The 19,629-nt window shown below is 48.3% G+C and overlaps 1 protein-coding gene across 4 annotated transcripts in view; it reads right to left on the bottom strand.

Moving 5' to 3' along the window:
• Nucleotides 1-5,499: 5,499 nt before the first annotated feature.
• Nucleotides 5,500-19,629, bottom strand: part of PLEKHO1 (pleckstrin homology domain containing, family O member 1) — a 15,242-nt gene continuing 1,112 nt past the window's right edge. Inside the window, exons 2-7 of one of the 4 annotated variants that reach the window (XM_011937763.1) lie at nucleotides 19,253-19,399; nucleotides 14,088-14,228; nucleotides 13,282-13,386; nucleotides 10,777-11,455; nucleotides 5,918-6,024; nucleotides 5,500-5,783 (exon numbers count right to left, since the gene is read on the bottom strand). In XM_011937763.1, coding sequence (XP_011793153.1) covers nucleotides 5,607-5,783; nucleotides 5,918-6,024; nucleotides 10,777-11,431 — 939 coding nt within the window. In that variant the 5' untranslated portion in view covers nucleotides 11,432-11,455; nucleotides 13,282-13,386; nucleotides 14,088-14,228; nucleotides 19,253-19,399 and the 3' untranslated portion in view covers nucleotides 5,500-5,606. Of the gene's footprint in view, nucleotides 5,784-5,917; nucleotides 6,025-10,231; nucleotides 11,726-11,866; nucleotides 12,486-12,804; nucleotides 12,920-13,281; nucleotides 13,387-14,087; nucleotides 14,229-19,252; nucleotide 19,629 lie in introns of those variants that run through there. The other 3 variants (XM_011937765.1, XM_011937764.1, XM_011937766.1) reach the window with 3 other exon arrangements.

Raw genomic sequence — 19,629 nt, 5'->3', positions numbered from 1 at the left:
GGCATGAAGAGTATCAAGAGGTACCCAAGTGGCTCACCTGAGTTTCACACATATTCCTTCCTGCCTTATTGTCCAAGAGCAGTTCTAGCTCCTTTTGTTGATCAGGCTCCATATCCCTGCCCTAGGCTCAAATAGAGCTTCACCCTCTAGAATACAGGCTGGAGCAGTATTTCCAGGCGTGGAATATGTTTGCCGCCAGAACCCCCCAGGCATTGTAGTTCCTTCTTTGTGCACGCAAGATGCAGCATTTTGTCTTTCGTTTCATAGGCAATGACCTAGTATGCCCTTGACCACTGGATTCCAGAAAACTTTATGGAAGGGGCAAGTCCTGGAATCTTCAGAGAGTTTATGTCTCATTTTCTAGACTGCGTGTGTCTTCCCGAGGCTTTCAGGTGCCAGCCACCTCTTGCTATTCTCCCAAATTAGCCTAATGTCATTGATGAATGAGGCATTGTGATACTCTGTGGGAAGTCCAGATGACCTAGATCTTTTCTGAATGTATCATGACATAGATTGGGAGAGTTAACAACAACCCTGGGGGTGGGGGGAATCTAAATAAATATTGTCATCCAGTCCATGTGAATACTATTTCTGATTCTCTTTCCTGATCGCGATAAAGAAGAATGAATCTGCCAAATCAATGGCCAAATGTCATGTACTTGAAGCCATATTTATATGTTCTAGCAATGATATCACACCCAGCATGATCACTCGAGGTTTGAGCTGAGCTGGGAATCGTCTATGGTTATTTCCAAGGATCCATGTGTTTTCTGCAGGGGCCAGGCTGGTGAATTAAACAGAGGTATGATACAGACCACGATCCTTGCATCCTTGAGGTACTTAAGGGTGGCAATGATCTTCCATCTGGCATGAGATATTATTTTGTATTTGCTATCTTGGCTGGGTGAAGGGGAGAGGGACACAACTTCAGAGGCTTCCATTGACCTTCCCCACCATGATAGCTCTTATAGCATAAAGCAGGGGCCCCACATGGGGTCTTCCCCAACTGCTGAATATACCAATCCCAGTTATACATTCAGGGACTGGGGCAATGACCACCAGGTGCGGCCAGAGCCCCAGTGGACCCACTCGAAGCTGGACATCAGCCAGAATCCCCATTTTACCTGACCTATAGCCCATCATTGTAACGGGCCATTATGACATTTCGGGTCTTTGAATATCAGTGCCATTCAGGCCCTGTGTCTAGTAGTCTTCAACATGTCTGGATATTCCTCCTCTCCCAGGTGACAGTCACCCAGGACTGGTGGAATTATTACAGTGCACACTTGCTGTGATGTTGCAGGGACCTTCCTCTTGGGGACTCTGCCACATTTTCCATTCAATAGATTTCAGGTCTGAAAACTGTTGCAGGTCTAGGAAATGAGAAGGAATCATTACTTTTTTTTAGTGTTCTTAAAACACATATTTTATTTTAAATTGTGATAAAAACATAACATTTTTAACTGGGCGTGGTGGTGCATGTTTGTAGTCCTAGCTACTTGGGAGGCTGAGGTGGGAGGATCGCTTGAACCCAGGAGGTCAAGGCTGTGGTGAGCAGAGATAGTGCCACTGCACTCCAGCCTGGGCAACAGAGACCCCGTCCCCAAAAAAGAAGAAAACCACATACAAAACAACATTGATCACCTTACCAATTTGTAGGTGTACAGTTCCACAGTTTTAAGTATATTCACAGTGTTGTGCAGCTGAGCTCTAGAGCTGCTCATCTTGCAACACGGACACCCCATACCCATTAAACAACAACTCCAAATTTCTTCCTGCCCCTGGCTCCTGGCAACCACCATTCTACTTTATGTTTCTATGAATCCGACTATTTTAGATGTCTCATATAAATAAAATCATACAGTATTTTTGTCTTTTTGTGACTGGTGTGTTTCAGTTAGCATAATATCCTCAAGGCTCATCTATGTTATAGTATGTGACAGGACTTCCTTCCTTTTTAAGGCTGAATAATGTACATTTCCCATTTTATTTATTCTTTCATGCATCAATGGACACTTGAGTTGCTTCCACCTGTTGGCTGTTGTGAATAATGCTGCTGTGAATATGGGTGTGCAAATATCTCAAGACCCTGCTTTCAATACTTTTGAAGTGGGATTGCTGGATCATATGGTAATTCCATTTTTAAGTTTTTGGGAACACTCAGACTGTTTTCCACAGCAGCTGCACCATTTTACATTTCCACCAATACTGCACAAGGCTTCCAATTTTTCTACTTCAAGACTTTTTACAGGGGCAACTGCGCTCAGCCTATTCTTGCATTTGTTTGATTTGCCCTTGTTGGCTGTTAATTTTATCCCTAAGGATATCACATTCTAGTAATTAACTTAATTTCCCCTTGACTGACCGACTGACTTATTTATTTATTTATTGAGACAAGGTCTCACTCTGTCACAAGGATGGAGTGCAATGGCACCAGCCTAGGAGGCTCCACTGCAGCCTCCAACTCCTGGGCTCAAGAGATCCTCCCACCTCAGCCTCCTAAGCAGCTGGAACTACAGGCACATGCAACTATGCCTGGCTAATTAAAAAAAAATTTTTTTTTTTTTTAGAGACTGGTCTTACTATGTTGCCCAGGTTGGTCATGAATCCCTGGCCTCAGGTGATCCTCCCACCTTGCACTGGGATTACAGGCATGAACTGCATCTGGTCTTGACCGGCTCTTTGACTTTGCTGGTCATTAAGAGAATTGTGACCTCCTGGCTTCCATTGTTGCCACCTGGCCTTTATTGCTTGGCATTGGGGAGGGGATTGGTTATTTCCATTGCTATCAATAATCTCAGCTTTGTTATGACCTCTCCTGTCTTCATCCTTGGCCTACGGAGGGGAGGCCCCACTGTCTGTACATCTCCTATTTTGTTTATTGATGCTGGTACCCCCCTCACCAATGCCACAGTAAAGGATGTGTGTCTTCCATGGAACATAATCCCATGGTGAGCCTTTAGACCTCAAATAATACATTCCAACACGTCTACTTTCCTAAACTTTTAAATTTCTTCCTCCACTGCTGATGTGGAGGAAGCATTGAAATTCAAGCATTTCAATTGTGCTGCATGGGTTATTACTTTTTCAAGGCTTTTAGGAGAACACTAATATTCATATAGCTGAACTATTTTGTGAGGTCCTTGCTGGAGTGTAAATCCTGTATCCCAAGAAAGTGCCCCCAAATTAATAAACTTTCTTATCCAAGTTTCTAGTCTGATATTCTCAAAACTCTAGGTCTGGCTGGGCACAGTGGCTCACGCCTGGAATCCTAACACTTTGGGAGGATGAGGCAGGTGGATCACTCGAGGTCAGGAGTTCGAGACCAGCCTGGCCAACATGGTGAAACCCCGTCTCTACTGAAAATACAAAAATTAGCCGGGCGTGGTGACAGGTGCCTGTAATCCTAGCTACTTGGGAGGCTGGGGCAAGAGAATCGCTTGAACCCGGGAGGCGGAGGTTGCAGTGAGCCAAGATTGTGCCACTGCACTCCAGCCTGGGTGACAGAGCGAGACTCTGTCTAAAAAAAAAAACAACAGGTGGGGAGTGGTGGCTCACACTTGTAATCCCAGCACTTTGGGAGGCTGAGGTGGTCTGATCACGAGGTCAGGAGATTGACACCATACTGGCTAACATGGTGAAACCCCATCTCCTCTAAAAATACAAAAAATTAGCCGGGCGTGGTGGAGTGTGCCTGTAATCCCAGTTACTCAGGAGGCTGAGGCAGGAGAATCGCTTAAATCCGGGAGGTAGAGGTTGCAGTGAGCAGAGATAGTGCCACTGCACTCCAGTCTGGGGGACAGAGCAAGACTCCATATCAAAAAACAAACAAAAAACAAACAAAAAAAATTGTAGGTCCATGGGCACCTCCCCTGCTCCTGCTCCTACATGCTGGGTTTAGTTCCTTTCTTCCTTGTAAAGCCCAGCACGTTCTTGGCTCTGAATTACGTTGTGACTTATGCCCAGTTATTCTGGCAGCAAGAAGGGAGATGGGGCCGATCCGGAGGGACACTCCCGTTATGTTTCAGGGAGAGATCTCTGCGTTGCCTTTCCTGGGCAGCAGGTGGTGCTGGCTCTTAACAGAGAGGGGTGGGTCCTCTTAGCAGGGTATGTAGGGTCAGAGGATTCTGGGAACCAAAATTTTCAGGGCTCTCCACCATCCAACGTACCAGATGTCCCCATTCTGTGTGTTGGAATCCCAGCCCAAGTTTTCTCAGCCAGGCCCTTGATCTTGACAGGGCGAATCTACCTTGGCTAAGGGTTCTAGCTACCTGCCTCAGCCTCAGTGGGGTGTTAGTTTTTGAAGCTCCTGGTTGCTATGAATTTCTAAGTTCTATCTTTTACTGCTCTTCCATTGCTACCAAAGAAGCCCCTGGCCCTCACACTTAGTTTCAGTTGTTTGCTAACTAGCTTTCTTTCTCTCTGTACGATACCAGTGCAGCTGAGTAACAGCCAATTCCTTTGTCATTGTGTGCTTTGTTCTCCTGTGCATTTTTGGTGTGTTTTAATTTTAATTTTAAAAATGGACACACTGTAATTGCACATCCTTATGGGGTACAATTTACCTCTGTACTTTTCAAAGGCCTGAATCGTTTCACTGGCCAGGTGGTCCCTGCCATTAGCTCATTCTCATAAATTACCACCGGTGAAAGTTTTTCTTGCTGGAGACTGTTCTGGGCTCTATTATTTTTCCATCAAATTCTGCTTGCAAACTGAAAAGTTTCTTTTTCAGTTCCTCTTTCCTGCAATACCTTATCAATCACAGCTAAGAAAAGCCTATTGCTACTTCTAACATTCTGCCTGGAAGTCTCTTTAGCTACCTCCAACAAATTTATTAGGTATATTTTCTAGCTCCCAAGACACCACAGGTGACAGTTTTGTGAATGATTCTACCACCATATAACATAGGTGGTCTTTCTCCCGTCTCTGAGAGCAGTTTTCTCCCTGTTCATCCAGACTCTGTAACAGTCTCCTTGCTGCCCTTCTAGGCTGTCTGCTGCTGGGTCCTAAGATCAATGCCACTTGTTTCAGGTTTTAGTGAGGGCAGTATCCCACTTCCAAGAAACAATCTTTGTTCTAGTATCTGTTGCTGAGTAACAAACCACCCCAAAACCTAGTGACTTAAGACAGCAATGGTTTGTTAGTTTCTCACAGTTCTGGGGGCTGACTGAGCAGCTAGTCTCTGGTCTTGCTTGTGTGCTGCTCCAGCTGTGTCTGACTGGAGGCTTGGATGCTGGGACAGATCCATGTGGTTTCACGGTCTCATAGCAAGGACGCTCGCCCAGGCTTCTTATAAGCACCTGACTTTTAAGAGAGTAAAAGTGTGGAAACTACAAGACCCTTTAAGGCCTAGGCGCTGGAACGGACACAGTGCATGTTCTTTGTTCTACTGGGCAAAGCAAGTCACCGGCAAACCCAGATTCAAGCAGCAGTTGAAGACAGAGCAACTCAAAAGGGAGAAACAGCGAACCCATATTGCAAAGGAGCATGGAGGGGGGCTGGTTCACTGAGAATCATTATTTAGTCATCTATTACATTTATTGTACATTTAAGATGCATGTTAGACACCCAGGTAAAGATGTTAAGTTGGCACTTAGCTCTAAGTGCTAGAGAGGGAAATTTAGGCTGGAGAAATAAATTCGGGACAACATATCAACATACAGATTTGGTACTTCTCGGAATCGTCTTGCCCTCAGGGTTTCCAGCTGCTCTATAAGTCTGGACTGTGCACGAGGCGCAGTAATGGCGGAGTGCGGCCCTCTGCAGCCAGAGCTGGGTGGAGGCTGGGGGAAGAGGAACATTGTGTTTTTGAGTCCACTTCCCTATTTGTGCACAGAGCATTCCACTAGTGTTCTTCTCCCTGCCTCCCAACCTTGATAGAGCCAAAAACATTAGGGATGGTATTAGGACAACTGACCTGCATGCCAAGGACATAGGACAGGAGACTATGCCATTGCCTTGTTTTGCCACCTGAAGTCAGGAACCTTAGGAGAAAGGGGCTGTTTGCTGTCATGGCTTTAATATCTGGAAGAAGGGAAAGCAAGAACGGGCATGAGCCTAGTATTTTTGAAAGAAAGGGGTGATTTCTGAGCCGTCCCAAACCAGCAGGAAGGACAGGGGTGATAACCCCAACTTGCCCATAGCAGGAAGCAAAGAGGAGAAGGGATTCGGCATCGGAGACCATGACACAGGTCAAGAGTTCTAGTGCTACTTGCTTTTCTATGAGTTCCTTTTCCTCATATTAAGTCCTTATGAAAGCCGCCTTATGTCCATGGTTTCTGTAGCTGCACCAGCCTCTACACTTCTGATAGTTTAGCCTCCTCTATTCTCCAATTGCTCCCCAACCTTAATGCACTTAACAAGTGTGTTCTTCATACTTATTAAGCCTCCAAAATCATGTTTTTAAACTGGTCCTGCTAATTTTTGCATTCTCCCCATCCTTGCTTCCGACCCTACGGTTGGGGTGAGGTTGGGGTGGGCCACGTACAAGACTTTCTGGCTCTATCTCTCATTTCCTGAGCAGAGCTGGGCTGCACTAATTGACCTCGAGGGTCTCAGCTGTGCTAAGTTGGGTGTTTGTTAGATCTCCTTAGGCTTGTAATTAGTGCAGGGAATCTAGGTCAGAGGCAACGGGTTGGAGTGATGATCTCCTGGGGCATGACTAAAGGTGGGGAATAGCAAACAGGCTCCTCATTCTGTGGGTGGGGTGAGCCGGGGGAGGAACGGTGGGACTTGTGTCCCACAGAGACAAACAGACACAGCGTCACGTGCAGAAAGGCAGTCAAACTCTGCTGTGTGCATGCATGTGTATGCATGAGTGTGTGCATGAACGTGTATGATTTTGTGTGTGTGTGTGTGTGTGTTCACTCCCGCATTTACTCGGGTTTCTTTCCAACCTCTCCATATATGGCGTGGCTCTAGAGCAGGCTGGGGATTGGCTGCTTCTGTTGGGAGACAGGGAGGTAGTAAGAAAGCAGAGAGAAAAGAACCCAGTGTAGGGAAGGGAGTGACGAAGTGGGGGATGGGGGCAGTAGGCGAACCTGAGGGTTGCAGAAGGGAGCTGCTGGGACTGCTTGCCTGTGAGGTTTAGATAGGGGAGAGAGTCTTAGAGACTCAATTCCTGGGAGAATGAGGCAAATTTACTACTGGCAGAGAGGTTGGGAGAGCGGCTGGCAAAGGAAGGCGAGAGCTGTTTCCTCAGGGACACAGCTCTAGGCTCAGCACCGCATGGTTTGTGAGAAGCAGGGCAGGAGTTACAGAAATTTGCACTTTTCTTTTCTCCCTGGTCAACCTATGCTGTGGAAATAGCAGGAAATCAACTTATCAGCGTTCCAGGCCAACACCCCAGACATTCTTCCTGACGGAGGGAGCCGGGACTGCAGTTCCTTCATCCCTCCTCAGGCCCCTGGCTAACAACCTGATGGGGAAGGACAGGAAAAGTTGAGGAAAATGTCATTGAAATGCAAATTAAGATTTCCTTCTTTACCTGCCTCTACCCCTCACCCCATCTCACCTCTGTGTCCTGGGTTCCCCCCCGTCTCCCCATCCTCGGGCCTCCAGAGGGTGCTTCCCTTTGCTTCATCTGTGTAAGAAGAGAAGGGAGCAGAGCAGTTGGGAGGAGGAAGGGAGGGAGAATAAGTGCACCCTGAAAGTGTCTCGGGGCAGCTGTGCCCTGAGAAAGTTACCCCACACAGCTACGGAGCCACCCATTTGCCACGCATCACAGTTACTCCGGGCACGAAGGGAAATATCGCAGGCAGAGGGGCTGGAATGATGGAATGAGGGAAGAGAGGCGCTAGGAGGAAGGGAAAGAAACCGTAAGCACCTTCCCATCCTCCTGTCACAGTGCCCAGGTTCAACACAAATGCTTCCTCAACAGAACTCATGCCAGCAGCCTACCACAAGGGTGCACCTTAAGCAATTTTTCTAGTGGGAAGCCTGGCTCCATGCTAAGCTCTAAAGTTCTTGAAGACCAGGGATGATGCTTTCATCCCCCGTTCTGGCTCTAGGCTTCAGCACAGTACCTGGTGTGCTCTCTCCTCTGAAGAGAGAGGTCAGGCACAGCCTGTGGCCTGGATCTAGCTAAGTGACAATGACTGACCCCACATCAGCGGCCTCATTCACACTGTGCTCCTTCCACCTGAGCTAGCGGCCCACTGCCCAGAGTCAAACCAGTAACAGTAGCTGCAGCGGTCACTTTCTGACTGACAGGCATTTTCCATATTGTCCTCACCCATCCAATAGCTCTGCAGCTTGCAGATGAAAAAAACTAATATTCGGAAGGCATGTGCCTTGCCCAGGGCCTCATAATCAAGAATTAACAGAGTTAGAATTTGAATCCAGATTCATCTGGTTTCAAAGCTGGGCTCACTTCACCACCCTATGGCCTGCATGTTCCAGTAACTGTTGGAGAACTGGAAGCTGTTGGTTTTGGAGCCTGAAGCCGGCAGCACAGTGCCCAGCTCTTCTCTTACTGTCGTGAGGTCCCCGATCTTTCTTTTCTGCTTCCCTCACCTGTCACTCTCCTCTCTAGTGTCTCCCTCCATCTTCTGGCTCCCCTGGGAGCCACAGATAATTGACATGTTGGGATACACATGTCATTTGTGCTTTTGTCTTCTTTCCTCATTATGTGGGAGCAACAAGGAAGAAAAAAAGAAAAGGAAAAATGCTGGCAAAATACAAAGATAGAGACTTGTAAAAAGAAAGCCTCATTCTAGCTTAGACTTCAATACCTGTGACAACGGATGGCTCTGCTGCCCATGCTTAGGGTCGTGGAGAGTGTAGCTATTTGGAGGACAGGATGTCTGGAAGCCTGGGTCCTCACCTCATACCCCAGGAGACCACGGAGACATGAAGGTGGCACTCTTGCATGCTTTCCCTTACTCAACTGGGATACACATTCCTCAAGGAAGAGGCTAGGTAACTACAGTCTAGAGCTGGGGAAAATCTCCATGACAGAGTGGCAAGGGACTAGAGAGAACAAGAATTCCTCTGCCCTAGGGATGGTTTAATAGCAGTGATAAGGTCCAGAGAAGAGTTGTGAAGGAAAGAGATGATTTCTGGAAAGAAGGGGAGAGAGCCCCACTCCGCCCCAACCATTTTGCTTCCATGGGTTGTAGGAGTGACGTCAGAGCAGAAGAATGGGGATTGAAGGGTCTGTTTCTCCCACAGGGTTTTTCCCCCTCTTCCTCCTATCCCATCTTCCTAACATCGGGGCAGCCTAATGGCCAGGTCTATATGCAACTTGGCCCCGTTTGTGCCTCCCCCCATCTCTAGTGAAGCCCCGCTGCTCTTGGAGGATCAAGCAGCTAGCAGGGCACACTTCAAAGTGGTTTTTAACCCTCTATTTACTTGATTCATGAGGCTCTGTCCCCTTCTTTCCCAAAATCAAATTATTCCCTTCATAGCTCTTCTCGGGACCTCACCACTGTTACTAAACCTGATCTCACACACTTCTGAGGAAAGAGCGAACAGTGAATTGTGTGGGACCTACCACAGGCAAGAATGTTGGGAAGCCTGTCAACTTCAGAGGTGGCTGGGAGGGTGCTGGCGTGGGCATCCAGATGCTTTTCTAAAGTGGGGGCTTGCTTAGTGATAGAAGAGGTTTGATGAAGGAGAGGGGGAGGCCACAGGAAATCTTAGCTTGGCCGAAAGAGGAACTTGGACACATGTTTGGTTTTCCCCTTCATCCCACCCAGCTTGCATCACAAATCAGTTTCATTCTTAGTTCAGTTCTTCTGTGGGATCTGTCTCTAGTTCCCCTGTGCTAGGGCCCTGAATCAAATAATGAAACTAGTCTCATCCACCCAAGGTTGGATCTTTTTTTCTTTGAGATGGAGTTTTACTTGTTGCCCAGGCTGGAGTGCAATGGCATGATCTTGGCTTGCTGCAACCTGTCTCCCAGGTTCAAGTGATTCTCCTGTCTCAGCCTCCCGCATAGCCGGGTTTATAGGCGCCCACCACCACGCCTGGCTAATTTTTTGTACTTTCAGTAGAGACGGGGTTTCATCATGTTGGTCAGGCCGGTCTCAAACTCCTGACCTCAGGTGATTCACCCACCTTGGCCTCCCAAAGTGTTGGGATTACAGGCGTGAGCCACTGTGCCCGACAAAGTTGGATCTTTGAATCAATGTTGGGAAGGGTATGGAAGATGAAGGGAAGAAACGCCTGATGTAAGAAAATCCAGGCACCTCGATCTCAATCAGAGACTGCTAGGAAAGAGAAGCCAGTGTCTGGCTGGGGAAGATTTTAATTCCACAAATCCTCCTCGGGGCTGGGATAAATTTCATGGACAGGTGGCAATGGCCTCCACATCCCTGCAACTAGAGTTGGGCAGCTGAAAGAAACTTCACCCTCAAACTGACAGCCTGGGGTGGGACATAACAGAAAACGCCCTCGTCCCCTCCTGCTCTAAGCTTAGAAGCCCACTGTATCCTTGGGAGCAGCAGTGGACTCCCCGTGCCGTCTTGGGGGCGGGTGGTGTGTGGAGTGATCAGATTATGTCTTTTCTGCACCTTCTCTCTGGCTGGGTAAAAACTTCCTACTACTGCTACAGGGTCACTTCCTCAAACCTGAAGGGGATACGGAAAGTAGGTGGGGAAACAAGGGTTGTAGTGGGGTCAGGCATCAGCAAGAGCAATGAGCTCATTTTTGTTTTCTTTTTTTGATTGAGGTAAATAAAAAAGCTTTATCCAGCAACACGGAGATAAGAGTCTGTCCAACCCGACGAGTTCCAGACCCCACCCTGCCCTCACATCAGGCTCTTCCGGTACTGACTGTGCGGGGTGGTCTGTCTGAGGTGGGAGTCGGGGGTCTGCAGGTCCATCTGTCTGTACAGGTCTCTCAGCTCCCTGACCTCCTGCAGCACCCTCTTTGCCTGGCTCCAATTTGATGACGCCTCTCCCAGCAGCCGTTCCGTCTCCAACAGCAGCTGCTCTGACTCAGAATCCGGCGGAGACCGAGGGGGGTCCTTGGCCTTTCGCTTCCCATCTCCCAGTCCCTGAACCTCTGCCAGAAGCTCCTGAGTCTTCTCCAGTTTCCTTGCTACCAGGTCCTGGATCCGGGACAGCTGGCCCGGGTGTGGGGGGGCAGGGGTTGGGGGTTCCTCAGCCTGGAGCTGGAGGGTGCGGGCAGGGGCAGCGTCCCGCTGAGACAGGATCTCCTCCAGGGAGGCGCAGCGGCCCTTCTCTGTGGGTGTCAACTTCTTGGGTGCCTGGGGGGTGTAGGTGGCCCCTTTGTCTGGTTTTTCCCAAGGTCGGGAGAGGCTGCTTGCCCGGTCTGCGGAGGGCTGGATGCGGTCTGAGTCTGCTCTCCGTCGGCTCCCTGCCAGCTGGGCCACAGACTTGTCCAGGTCAACCCGAAAACTCTCAGCACAAGAGGTTGGTTCTTCAGGGGAAGGGTCTTCCTCTTGGATCAGGTCCAAGGTCAGCATTCCATCAGAGGTAGAGGTGGAAGCCTGTGGAGCAAGGGGGAAATGAGAGGGGAAAGCTGTCTTCAGGAGGGATTTTCAGAATGACTGCCTAAAAGATGCAAGCTGTGGTCATTTTCCTCTATAAGCCTTCCCTGAATAAGAAGTAGTTTTTTTACAGACAGAGTCTTACTCTGTCGCCCAGGCTGGAGTGCAGTGGCATAATCTTGGCTCACTGCAAACTCCACCTTCTGGTTAAAACGATTCTCCTGCCTCAGCCTCCCAAGTAGCTGGGATTACGTGCACGCACCACCACGCCTGGCTCTTTTTTTTTTTGTATTTTTAGCAGTGGCAGGGTTTTACCATGTTGGCCATGGTTGGTCTCAAACTCCTGACCTCAAGTGATCCACTGGTCTCAGCCTCCCAAAGTACTGGGATTATAGGTGTGAGCAACCCTGCCTGGCAAAGCCCTCTGCTCTTGACTGAACCCTCCTACTGAATGTGCTGTTTCTTATTCCTTTGATGGTGACTTGAATGTTTCTTTTTCTGTAATTTACTTTCTGTTGCTTGTTTCCTGTATTCTCCATTCTACCACAAGCTTCCTGAGGGGTGTCCTCTCCCTCAGTATTGTGGACTCTCAGCATTAAACCGGGTATGACACACACAGGACGCTCCCCATGGCACAATGACTGTCCTCCTCCATCTGTATCCTATGAGCCCCACACTTCAGCCCCCTTGCCTTACAAAATTTTTTCTCTTATTTCCAGAATACTAAAAGTGATGAGTATTCAATACCAAATATGTAGTTATACATATGTTGCTTTCGTCATTCCTCATAGCAGCTCTTCAAGGCAGGCATAATTACTGCCTCATTTTACAGCTGGAGACATGCAACTTCAGGGAACCACACAGGTAGCTGATTACAGTGAAGTTCCAACTCAGGTTCGGACTCCAAAGCCTGTGTTCTCTGCGCTATACCTGCCCTCCTCTCTCTCTAAAAACTTAAGAGCTCAGAAGCATGAAAGAAACCAGCACTTTGTATGTTTCAGGGATTCACTGTCATCCTTTCTCCTCCAAATGCCTGCACTACTACATGCTGTTACCCATAAAGACAGTCACCATAAAGTGGCTTAGTTTTCATTTTCCTGTAGGTATAACTCATTTTCTCCAAAAGAGGGTAACATTACTGGGAGCCAGGACTTTTGAACTCCTAATGGGTGCTGAATAAATCCTTTTGATTTAGATCAGGCAGGGGCATGGGGTGGAAGGACTTCCCTCGCCTCTGATCTTGGCATCAAGGAGGCCTCCCACAAATGCCTCTGGTGGCATACAGTTCTATCTGAGATGGACTGACACAGAATTGGCCCTTTGGCAATGTTTATTACAGTCTTACATACCACAGCCATTAGGTGTCCCCTTGTTGGGGGGCGGCGGGAGTGTTGGATTTTTGCCCTGTCTCGAGTGGGATGGGCAAGATAGCTGTCCTCCTCAACGGTGACCTGAAGAGATGTACTGTGAGTCACGAGTGCTCTTCAGCGACTCTGTGTCCCAACCCAGCATCCCGAGGCCTGAACACGTGCCCACTCCATTCACAGCTTCTGAATGAATCCATGGGCAAGGGGATTTACTGGACACGAAGGGGCTCTTTAAGCTGACGCAAGGCTGGCTCCCGCATCATGAAGTGGGGAAGAGGAGGTGTCAGAAGAGACTTGGAGAGAAGGTAGAAAGAGATCAGGTTTTTAAAAGGGAGGTAAAGAAGTAGAGCTGGTGGGGGAGCAAGTAAATGGGGCCTGCATAATCCTCCCCCTTCAGTGGGTCACAGCTGCTCCCTCTGCCCCAGCCTCCCTCCCTCTCCCCACAGTGAGCCCCCTGACCTCATCCAAGATACGGTTCTTGGCTCGGGTGATGGCAGAGTTGAGGGCACTGATCCACGATTCCTTCTCTTCTGGACTCACTGCCAGGAAGATCAGGTTGGGTGCCTGTGAGGGGAAGATTCCTGTTTCAGCCAGGGTTTTAGAAGTGGTGCCTCACCTCGACAGTGAGAAATAATAGATTATAATCTCACTTTCTTAGACCCAGCTCCTGGAAGGAGAGATATTCTGCTTCCAGAGTCATCCATAACTTAAGGAAACCCAGCTTCTATTCCTGCAAAATGCATAGCTAGGAGGTTGTTTTAGAAATGACCAAGGAAGAGCTAAGAAGGATACTGAGTATTAATATAGTATTGGAGATAATCAGAGGAAGTCTGATGAAGGACAGGTATTAAAATACAAAACTTTCAATGTTTGAAGAAATAGAATGTGACAGGAGTAACTTCCCTGGGTTCCCTCCAACAAGACGAATTAGATTCAGAACTTCAACCACCTATCAGGGTACAAGGACAGGGATTTTCTTCTAAGGGATGTAAATATGCACATGTGTGGATGTGTGTGTATAAGACAGAGAAAAATAAAGAGATATATAGAGAGATGATCTTTGTGGCTGAACAGGTTAAAGGCTGGCCTGCCTGGAAAGAAGGAAATGGCCACAATATTCTCAGGTGAAATGATAAAAGCCAGCAGGAGAGCAATTCAGGGCCTCTGAGCCAAGATTGCTGAGAGAAATTGAGGGTAAGGAGTTCTCCCCTGCCCCCTCCAACCCTGTCCATGTTGCAGCGGCCAAGGTGGCAGGAGAAACATACCGTGTTACCGGGCTGTTTGGAGTGGGCAAGAGTAAACTTGCTATGATTTTTCTTGCTCCTGCTCTTGGACTTCCGGAGCTCTTCACACTTCTCATAGTCACTCAGGTCAAATACCTCTTGAATATTTTTCTCATCTTTTACCTAGGGGAGGGTTAGGGTGAGGTGAGGAGGATAAAATTATTTAGCCCCTCCACCCAGACTGTTAGTTTAGATCATCTTGGGAAGCAGAGGAAGCCTGAGGAGAGGGAGGCATGCCAGGAGAGGAGAGGGCTGTCCTGCCCAAAGCCTACAGAGGCCTCACATCGAGGAGGAGGCTAGGGCAGCCCCAAGTCTTGAATGTTCAGGTGTGTTTCTGTTTAAATCCCTTCTCTTCACTCTCCTTAGCCCGGCTGCCATTTCCAGAGTCCCACTATGCCTCTCTTCACCCATTGCCCCACTCTTCCTTAAGGACGCAACTTACATGTTCTAAAAAGGCTCATGTCCTTAAAGGGACATGGTAGATGGTTGATCCATCACCCTCAGTAAGACAGACCTGTATGGCCCTTGATGGTCCACAGAATGAAGATCAAGGCAGGGCCAGTATCAGGGTGTCTGGAGGGAACGAGGGGCTGTCTCTGGCCTCCCCACTCGCACGTGTGCAGTATAGCTCTCCCACCCCACCTTGCTCCCTTCTCTGGTATGTACAATTATAGAGACTTATCTTCCTTGTTCATTTCAGGAGCATCGCCACCACAGGACGGCAGCCCCCTGTGTCCACTTTGCTGAGTTTGTCCAGAGAAGCTGAAAACTACAATTACAGTTTCTACCCTTTCCTCCTCCCTCTAAGGTACTGTGACAATCCAAAGTAACTCCTCCAGACCTGAAAAACCATTTCTTTCATCCCCCTATCTCTAGGCAAGAATGCACTTAGACTTTCCCTTGAAGACTACACTTTAGACTTGGAAAAAAGTATTCTGTGACTTCTTGTCATTATTCTAGTTTGAGTGCCTGGGTCCCCTGTATTGCAGGAAGCTCTTCCTCGTATCTAAACGTAGCCCTTCCTGCTGTAGTCTCCGTCCTGCACTCTGGTTCTACCTTTAGCAGCTTCAAGCAACATTTAGCTCTTAACACTCCTGCTGAACGTCTCATCAAGGCTGCATTCCTAGTGACATCCTCCAACCCCAACTAGCCTTTTCTGAGCACTGCAAAGCGGCTCAAGGAACATTTCTTCGCAGGTCCATTTGAAACCGATCACAATGTTTTCTCCTTTCCCCTAAGGCGGTGTTCCTACAACTCTGGGACTCTGAAGCAGTGGCTTATGGATTTGGTTTGGCTTGCAAAGACCAAAGTTACAGAGAGGAGACTTAGTTACAAGCCCAGACCGTGCAGTCCGTTCACCCTCTGTGACTTGAGCCCAGGGTTGGAACACCTCAGGAAAAAGCTGGTCACGTTCTCCTGGGATAAGAAATGAAAAGCACCAGCACTTGTCTCATTAAAACTAAACAGATAAAAGTAGCCTCATGTCTTCCTTGGATGACATCCACCCACCCTGACTGAAATTATTTTTCAAAAGAGTCCCCAACTTCCCCAGCTCTGAAATAGGGCTCGTGTGCATGAAGGTGAATTCATCTATCCTCCTGGTTCCTGGAAACCTGGAAGTGGAGAAATGGTTCTCCCTTCCATTACCCAGACCATCTACAGTCTTGCATCTGCCCATCCTTCTGAATTGCTGCTGCACCTGGAGGCTGATGAAAGATGAGGACAGATGACCACATGGCCCGATTCAAGTGAGTGACTGCTCATACATCTACCTCCATTTGTTTCAGCAAGGCTTGGCTCCTCCAGGGCCCTCACTTTCCAGGTTCCCTGGCTTTGGGTTGGAAAGCGGCCAGAGGCCTTGAATGATTACGGGTGGAAGTAGGACAAGGTGCTGGCAAGGGGTGTCCAAGAACAATTCCCAGAAACACGGGGCAGGGATGTAAGATGATGCATCATCCCTCCTCTCCCCCTCCTTCTCCAGAGTTGAGACTATCAGCAGAGTACAGAAACCGTGGAGAGGAAAGTGCTGGGTGTGTGAATGTAGCCAGGGGAAGAGAGTTAACTTACTTTGATTTCCTTAGAGGAAGGGAAGGAAAGGAAGTTATTCTGGCTTGCATACAGACTGATAAGGAGTTCTGGGGAGCAGAAGACACTGACAGAGGTTAGCCCTTAGTGGGGGTGGAGAGGGTGGGAGATGGGGTGAGGCAAGCAGTAGGACAAGTATATTCCAGTGCCTGGGAAGATGGACAAAGCCAGCAGCCTTGTTTTCCATCGTATTGTTTTTTTTTTTTCCACGCTGATCTAATTCTCAGAGTCTCATTTATAACTACCCATCTTCCAAATTAACCCTTCCTTTCCCCTGATTCTTTGTCCTTGACCATAGAAAGGGATTTTTTCCCACACCTGTCCAAAGAGTTGCCCCAAACCCAATTTCCTTGACCATGAGGTCTAAGGTCTAGCTTCTGTTCTTACCCACCAGCCTGTGACCGTAGGTGCTCCAGCCCTCTTTGAGAGAGGATGCCCTTTGACTGAGAAGGAAGAAAATGATTACTATCGAACACAGAAGAAATTCTATGGCACAGGTGGTTGTGGGAGACCCTGCCTTTAAGAGAGGAAATAACAAAAAAGATTAGCGAAAATTCTGGGAGATAGGGTTATAAATTTTCTTGCATTAACAGCAAATGATATAGATTATACTCTGCCTTAAAAAAAATCTTGTGGCTCACATCTATAATCCCAGAATTTCAAGAGGTTGAGGCAGGAGGATCACTTGAAGCCAGGAATTTGAGACCAGCCTGGGCAACATAGTGAGACCCTATGTCTACAAAAAATAAAAAATAAAAAATAGCTGGGTGTGGTGGTGCATGCCTGTAGTCCCAGCTACTCGGGAGGCTGAGGTGGAAGGATTGCTTGAGCCCAGGAGGTCAAAGCAGCAGAGAGTTACGACTGTGACACTGCACTCCAGCGTGGGAGACACAGTGAGACCCTGTCTCTAAAAAACAAAACAAAACAAAACACCCTGTCTTGACTCTATTGGCCCTAGGGCTTTTCCCAAGTGGGCAGAATAAAGCTCAGAGTCCTCTGTCAATTTCACTTTTAACCAGGCCCACTGTAGCATTGAAACTGGCTCTAAAAAAGCGTAGTATCAGTATGTCTAGTCCCTCTTTCCTGTGCCCTTCCCAGCAGGAGACAGCTGGCTCCATGACCAGTCAGATGGTCCTGACTCATAGGACACCAGACATCCTAGGCTGAGGTCATTCCATCCTTTCCCCTGTCTCTGTACCTCCTCCTCACAAGCAAGGATCAACTATGCTTTTGCCCTCAGACTCTGCTCTCTGGGCAAATACAAACAAGCAATGGATGTCTTATTCCTCTTACCCTTTCACTATTATGTTTTCCCTGACTTGTAGGAAGTTCTCCCTGATTGGTAACTAGAGTTTCCTGCAATTAAGAAGTTCGGGGAAGACAGGAGATACACTTTGACACTTGCCTTTTTTTTTTTTTTTTTTTAATTAGAATGCCGGAAAGTTGTGGAGAAAACTTTCTGGAGGATTTGTGATTGGGCAGCAGTAACTCTTAAAAATAAATCCTCCTGGCCAGGCATGGTGGCTCACATCTGTAATTCCAGCACTTTGGGAGACTGAGGCTGGTGGACCACTTGAGGCCAGGAGTTTGAGAGCAGCCTGGTCAACAATGCGAAACACTGTCTCTACAAAAAATACAAAAACTAGCCAGACATGGTGGCACCAACCTGTAGTCCCAGCTACTCGGAGGATGAGATGGGAGGATCACTTGAGCCCTGGAGGTGGAGGTTGCAGTGAGCTGTGATCGAACCACTGCATTCCAGCCTGGGTGACAGACCAAGAAACGTGCCTTCACCTCACTCCTAAGACTTTCCATCACCAACTTCCTAGCTTTGTGTAAACAGCTAGGTTTCAATACCCTTAAGAGGGATCTCTTTGGCTGTGGCACAGCTTAGTTCTTCCCTAGATGCCTCAGTAGATGTTCTTCTAGATGAGTACTTTGTCTCGGGGTGTGTGTGTATCTGTTTCAATACCATAAAAGGTTTTATTTACCTAAATATAATCTACTGAATAAGGGTGTCTACTGCAGAAAGTAGAAGAGGTTAGAACTCAGGGAGGACTTCCCAGTTAGCTCTGGGTGAGGCAACACAGAATCCCTCCTGTGAGGGCGGGAGGAAGAGCCACTCTAACACGTTCACAGGACAGTCTCCCAGGCTATACTGACAGTCACAGAGGCAGGCAATGGAGTGACTTCTAACCACTGGAGGGGCAATTCTGATTTCTCAACATTAGTACACGTTATTGACCCCAAGACTTAGGGAAAAAAGGGAGATGGGTCTGGATTCAATTATCATAGCTCAGGTTTTGACACAGTGTAGACTGGTTTTCATGGTTAAATATACAGCCAAAGGTATCCAAAGACATACAGGGGTTCTTAACTCCATTCTTCTCCCTTCTGATACAAATCGGGGGGAGTGGGCAGGAAGTGGGTAGAAAATGGGTTCCTTGCCTTTTTCAAATGGGGTGGGGGTGGGGAACAGAGAGCATACTGGTTAGGGACACTGCCTTCAACGAAAATGAAAATAACTGCCACTCACAGACCCGAGGTCACAGGGGCCAGACGGCGGGGTGCGTGTGTATTTTCTGTGATTCAGGGTGGATGCGCCACGGACAGGACCTGTGCACGCTCCTGCCACAGACAGGAAAGGGGAGGCTGGCTGGGGTAAGGTCGGGGGACAGTAAGGGGTGGTGAATATGCTAAACTGTTTCAGCAGAAATAATAAAGAAAATAAATCCTATATTCAGGAGGCCGGTTAGGGTGGGAGGCAGCAAGGGACACTTAGGACTTCTGGGGCATCTTGGGAGGGGCTTATCATTGTTGTTAGAAAGGTATTTGCAAACAAAAAAACACTGAGTAAGCAGCCAGCTCAACTTCTAATTCTCACTTGGGTCTTCTCACTAAAGGGTGACCTTTCTCTGCAGATGAGATGGGGGTAGAGAGTCAGGAGACCACTGAACTTGCCTTTGGAACAAAACGAGGGTGGAGTAAGCTAGGCGAGCCCTTGTGGAGTGACAAAGTGGGGGGTATGAGAAAACGGAGAGTTAGAGGCAAGAAGCACCCACCTCCTTCTCAGAGATGTAGAGCTGGTCCCCTTTCAGCACCACATAGCGGTTTTTCCAAATCTCCCTGAAAATCCCTTTCCCGCAGAATTTCCGGACCCAGCCGACCTTCTCGGGCGGTGCAGGCTGATGGTTTCCATCCTGAGGCCCCTGCCCCAGGACAAGATGAGAAGCGGGCGGTTAGGAGATTCCAGCCGCGGCTTCCTCTCCATCCGTCTCTCACGACCGCCTCAGCGGCCCCGTCTCCTCCGAAGGCTGCGGCCGTGGGGGGCGCCCCGGGTTCGCTCCCACTTCGGAAAGGTTTTCACTCCAAGGAACTCCCCACGTTCCCCTCCCCTGCCCCCGAATAAACAACCGGGGCTGCGAGTGGCAGGGGCGCG

This window comes from Colobus angolensis, unplaced genomic scaffold (assembly GCF_000951035.1).
Source record: "Colobus angolensis palliatus isolate OR3802 unplaced genomic scaffold, Cang.pa_1.0 Scaffold169, whole genome shotgun sequence".
Taxonomy (NCBI): domain Eukaryota; kingdom Metazoa; phylum Chordata; class Mammalia; order Primates; family Cercopithecidae; genus Colobus; species Colobus angolensis.
This window is presented reverse-complemented; position numbering and strand designations above follow the sequence as displayed.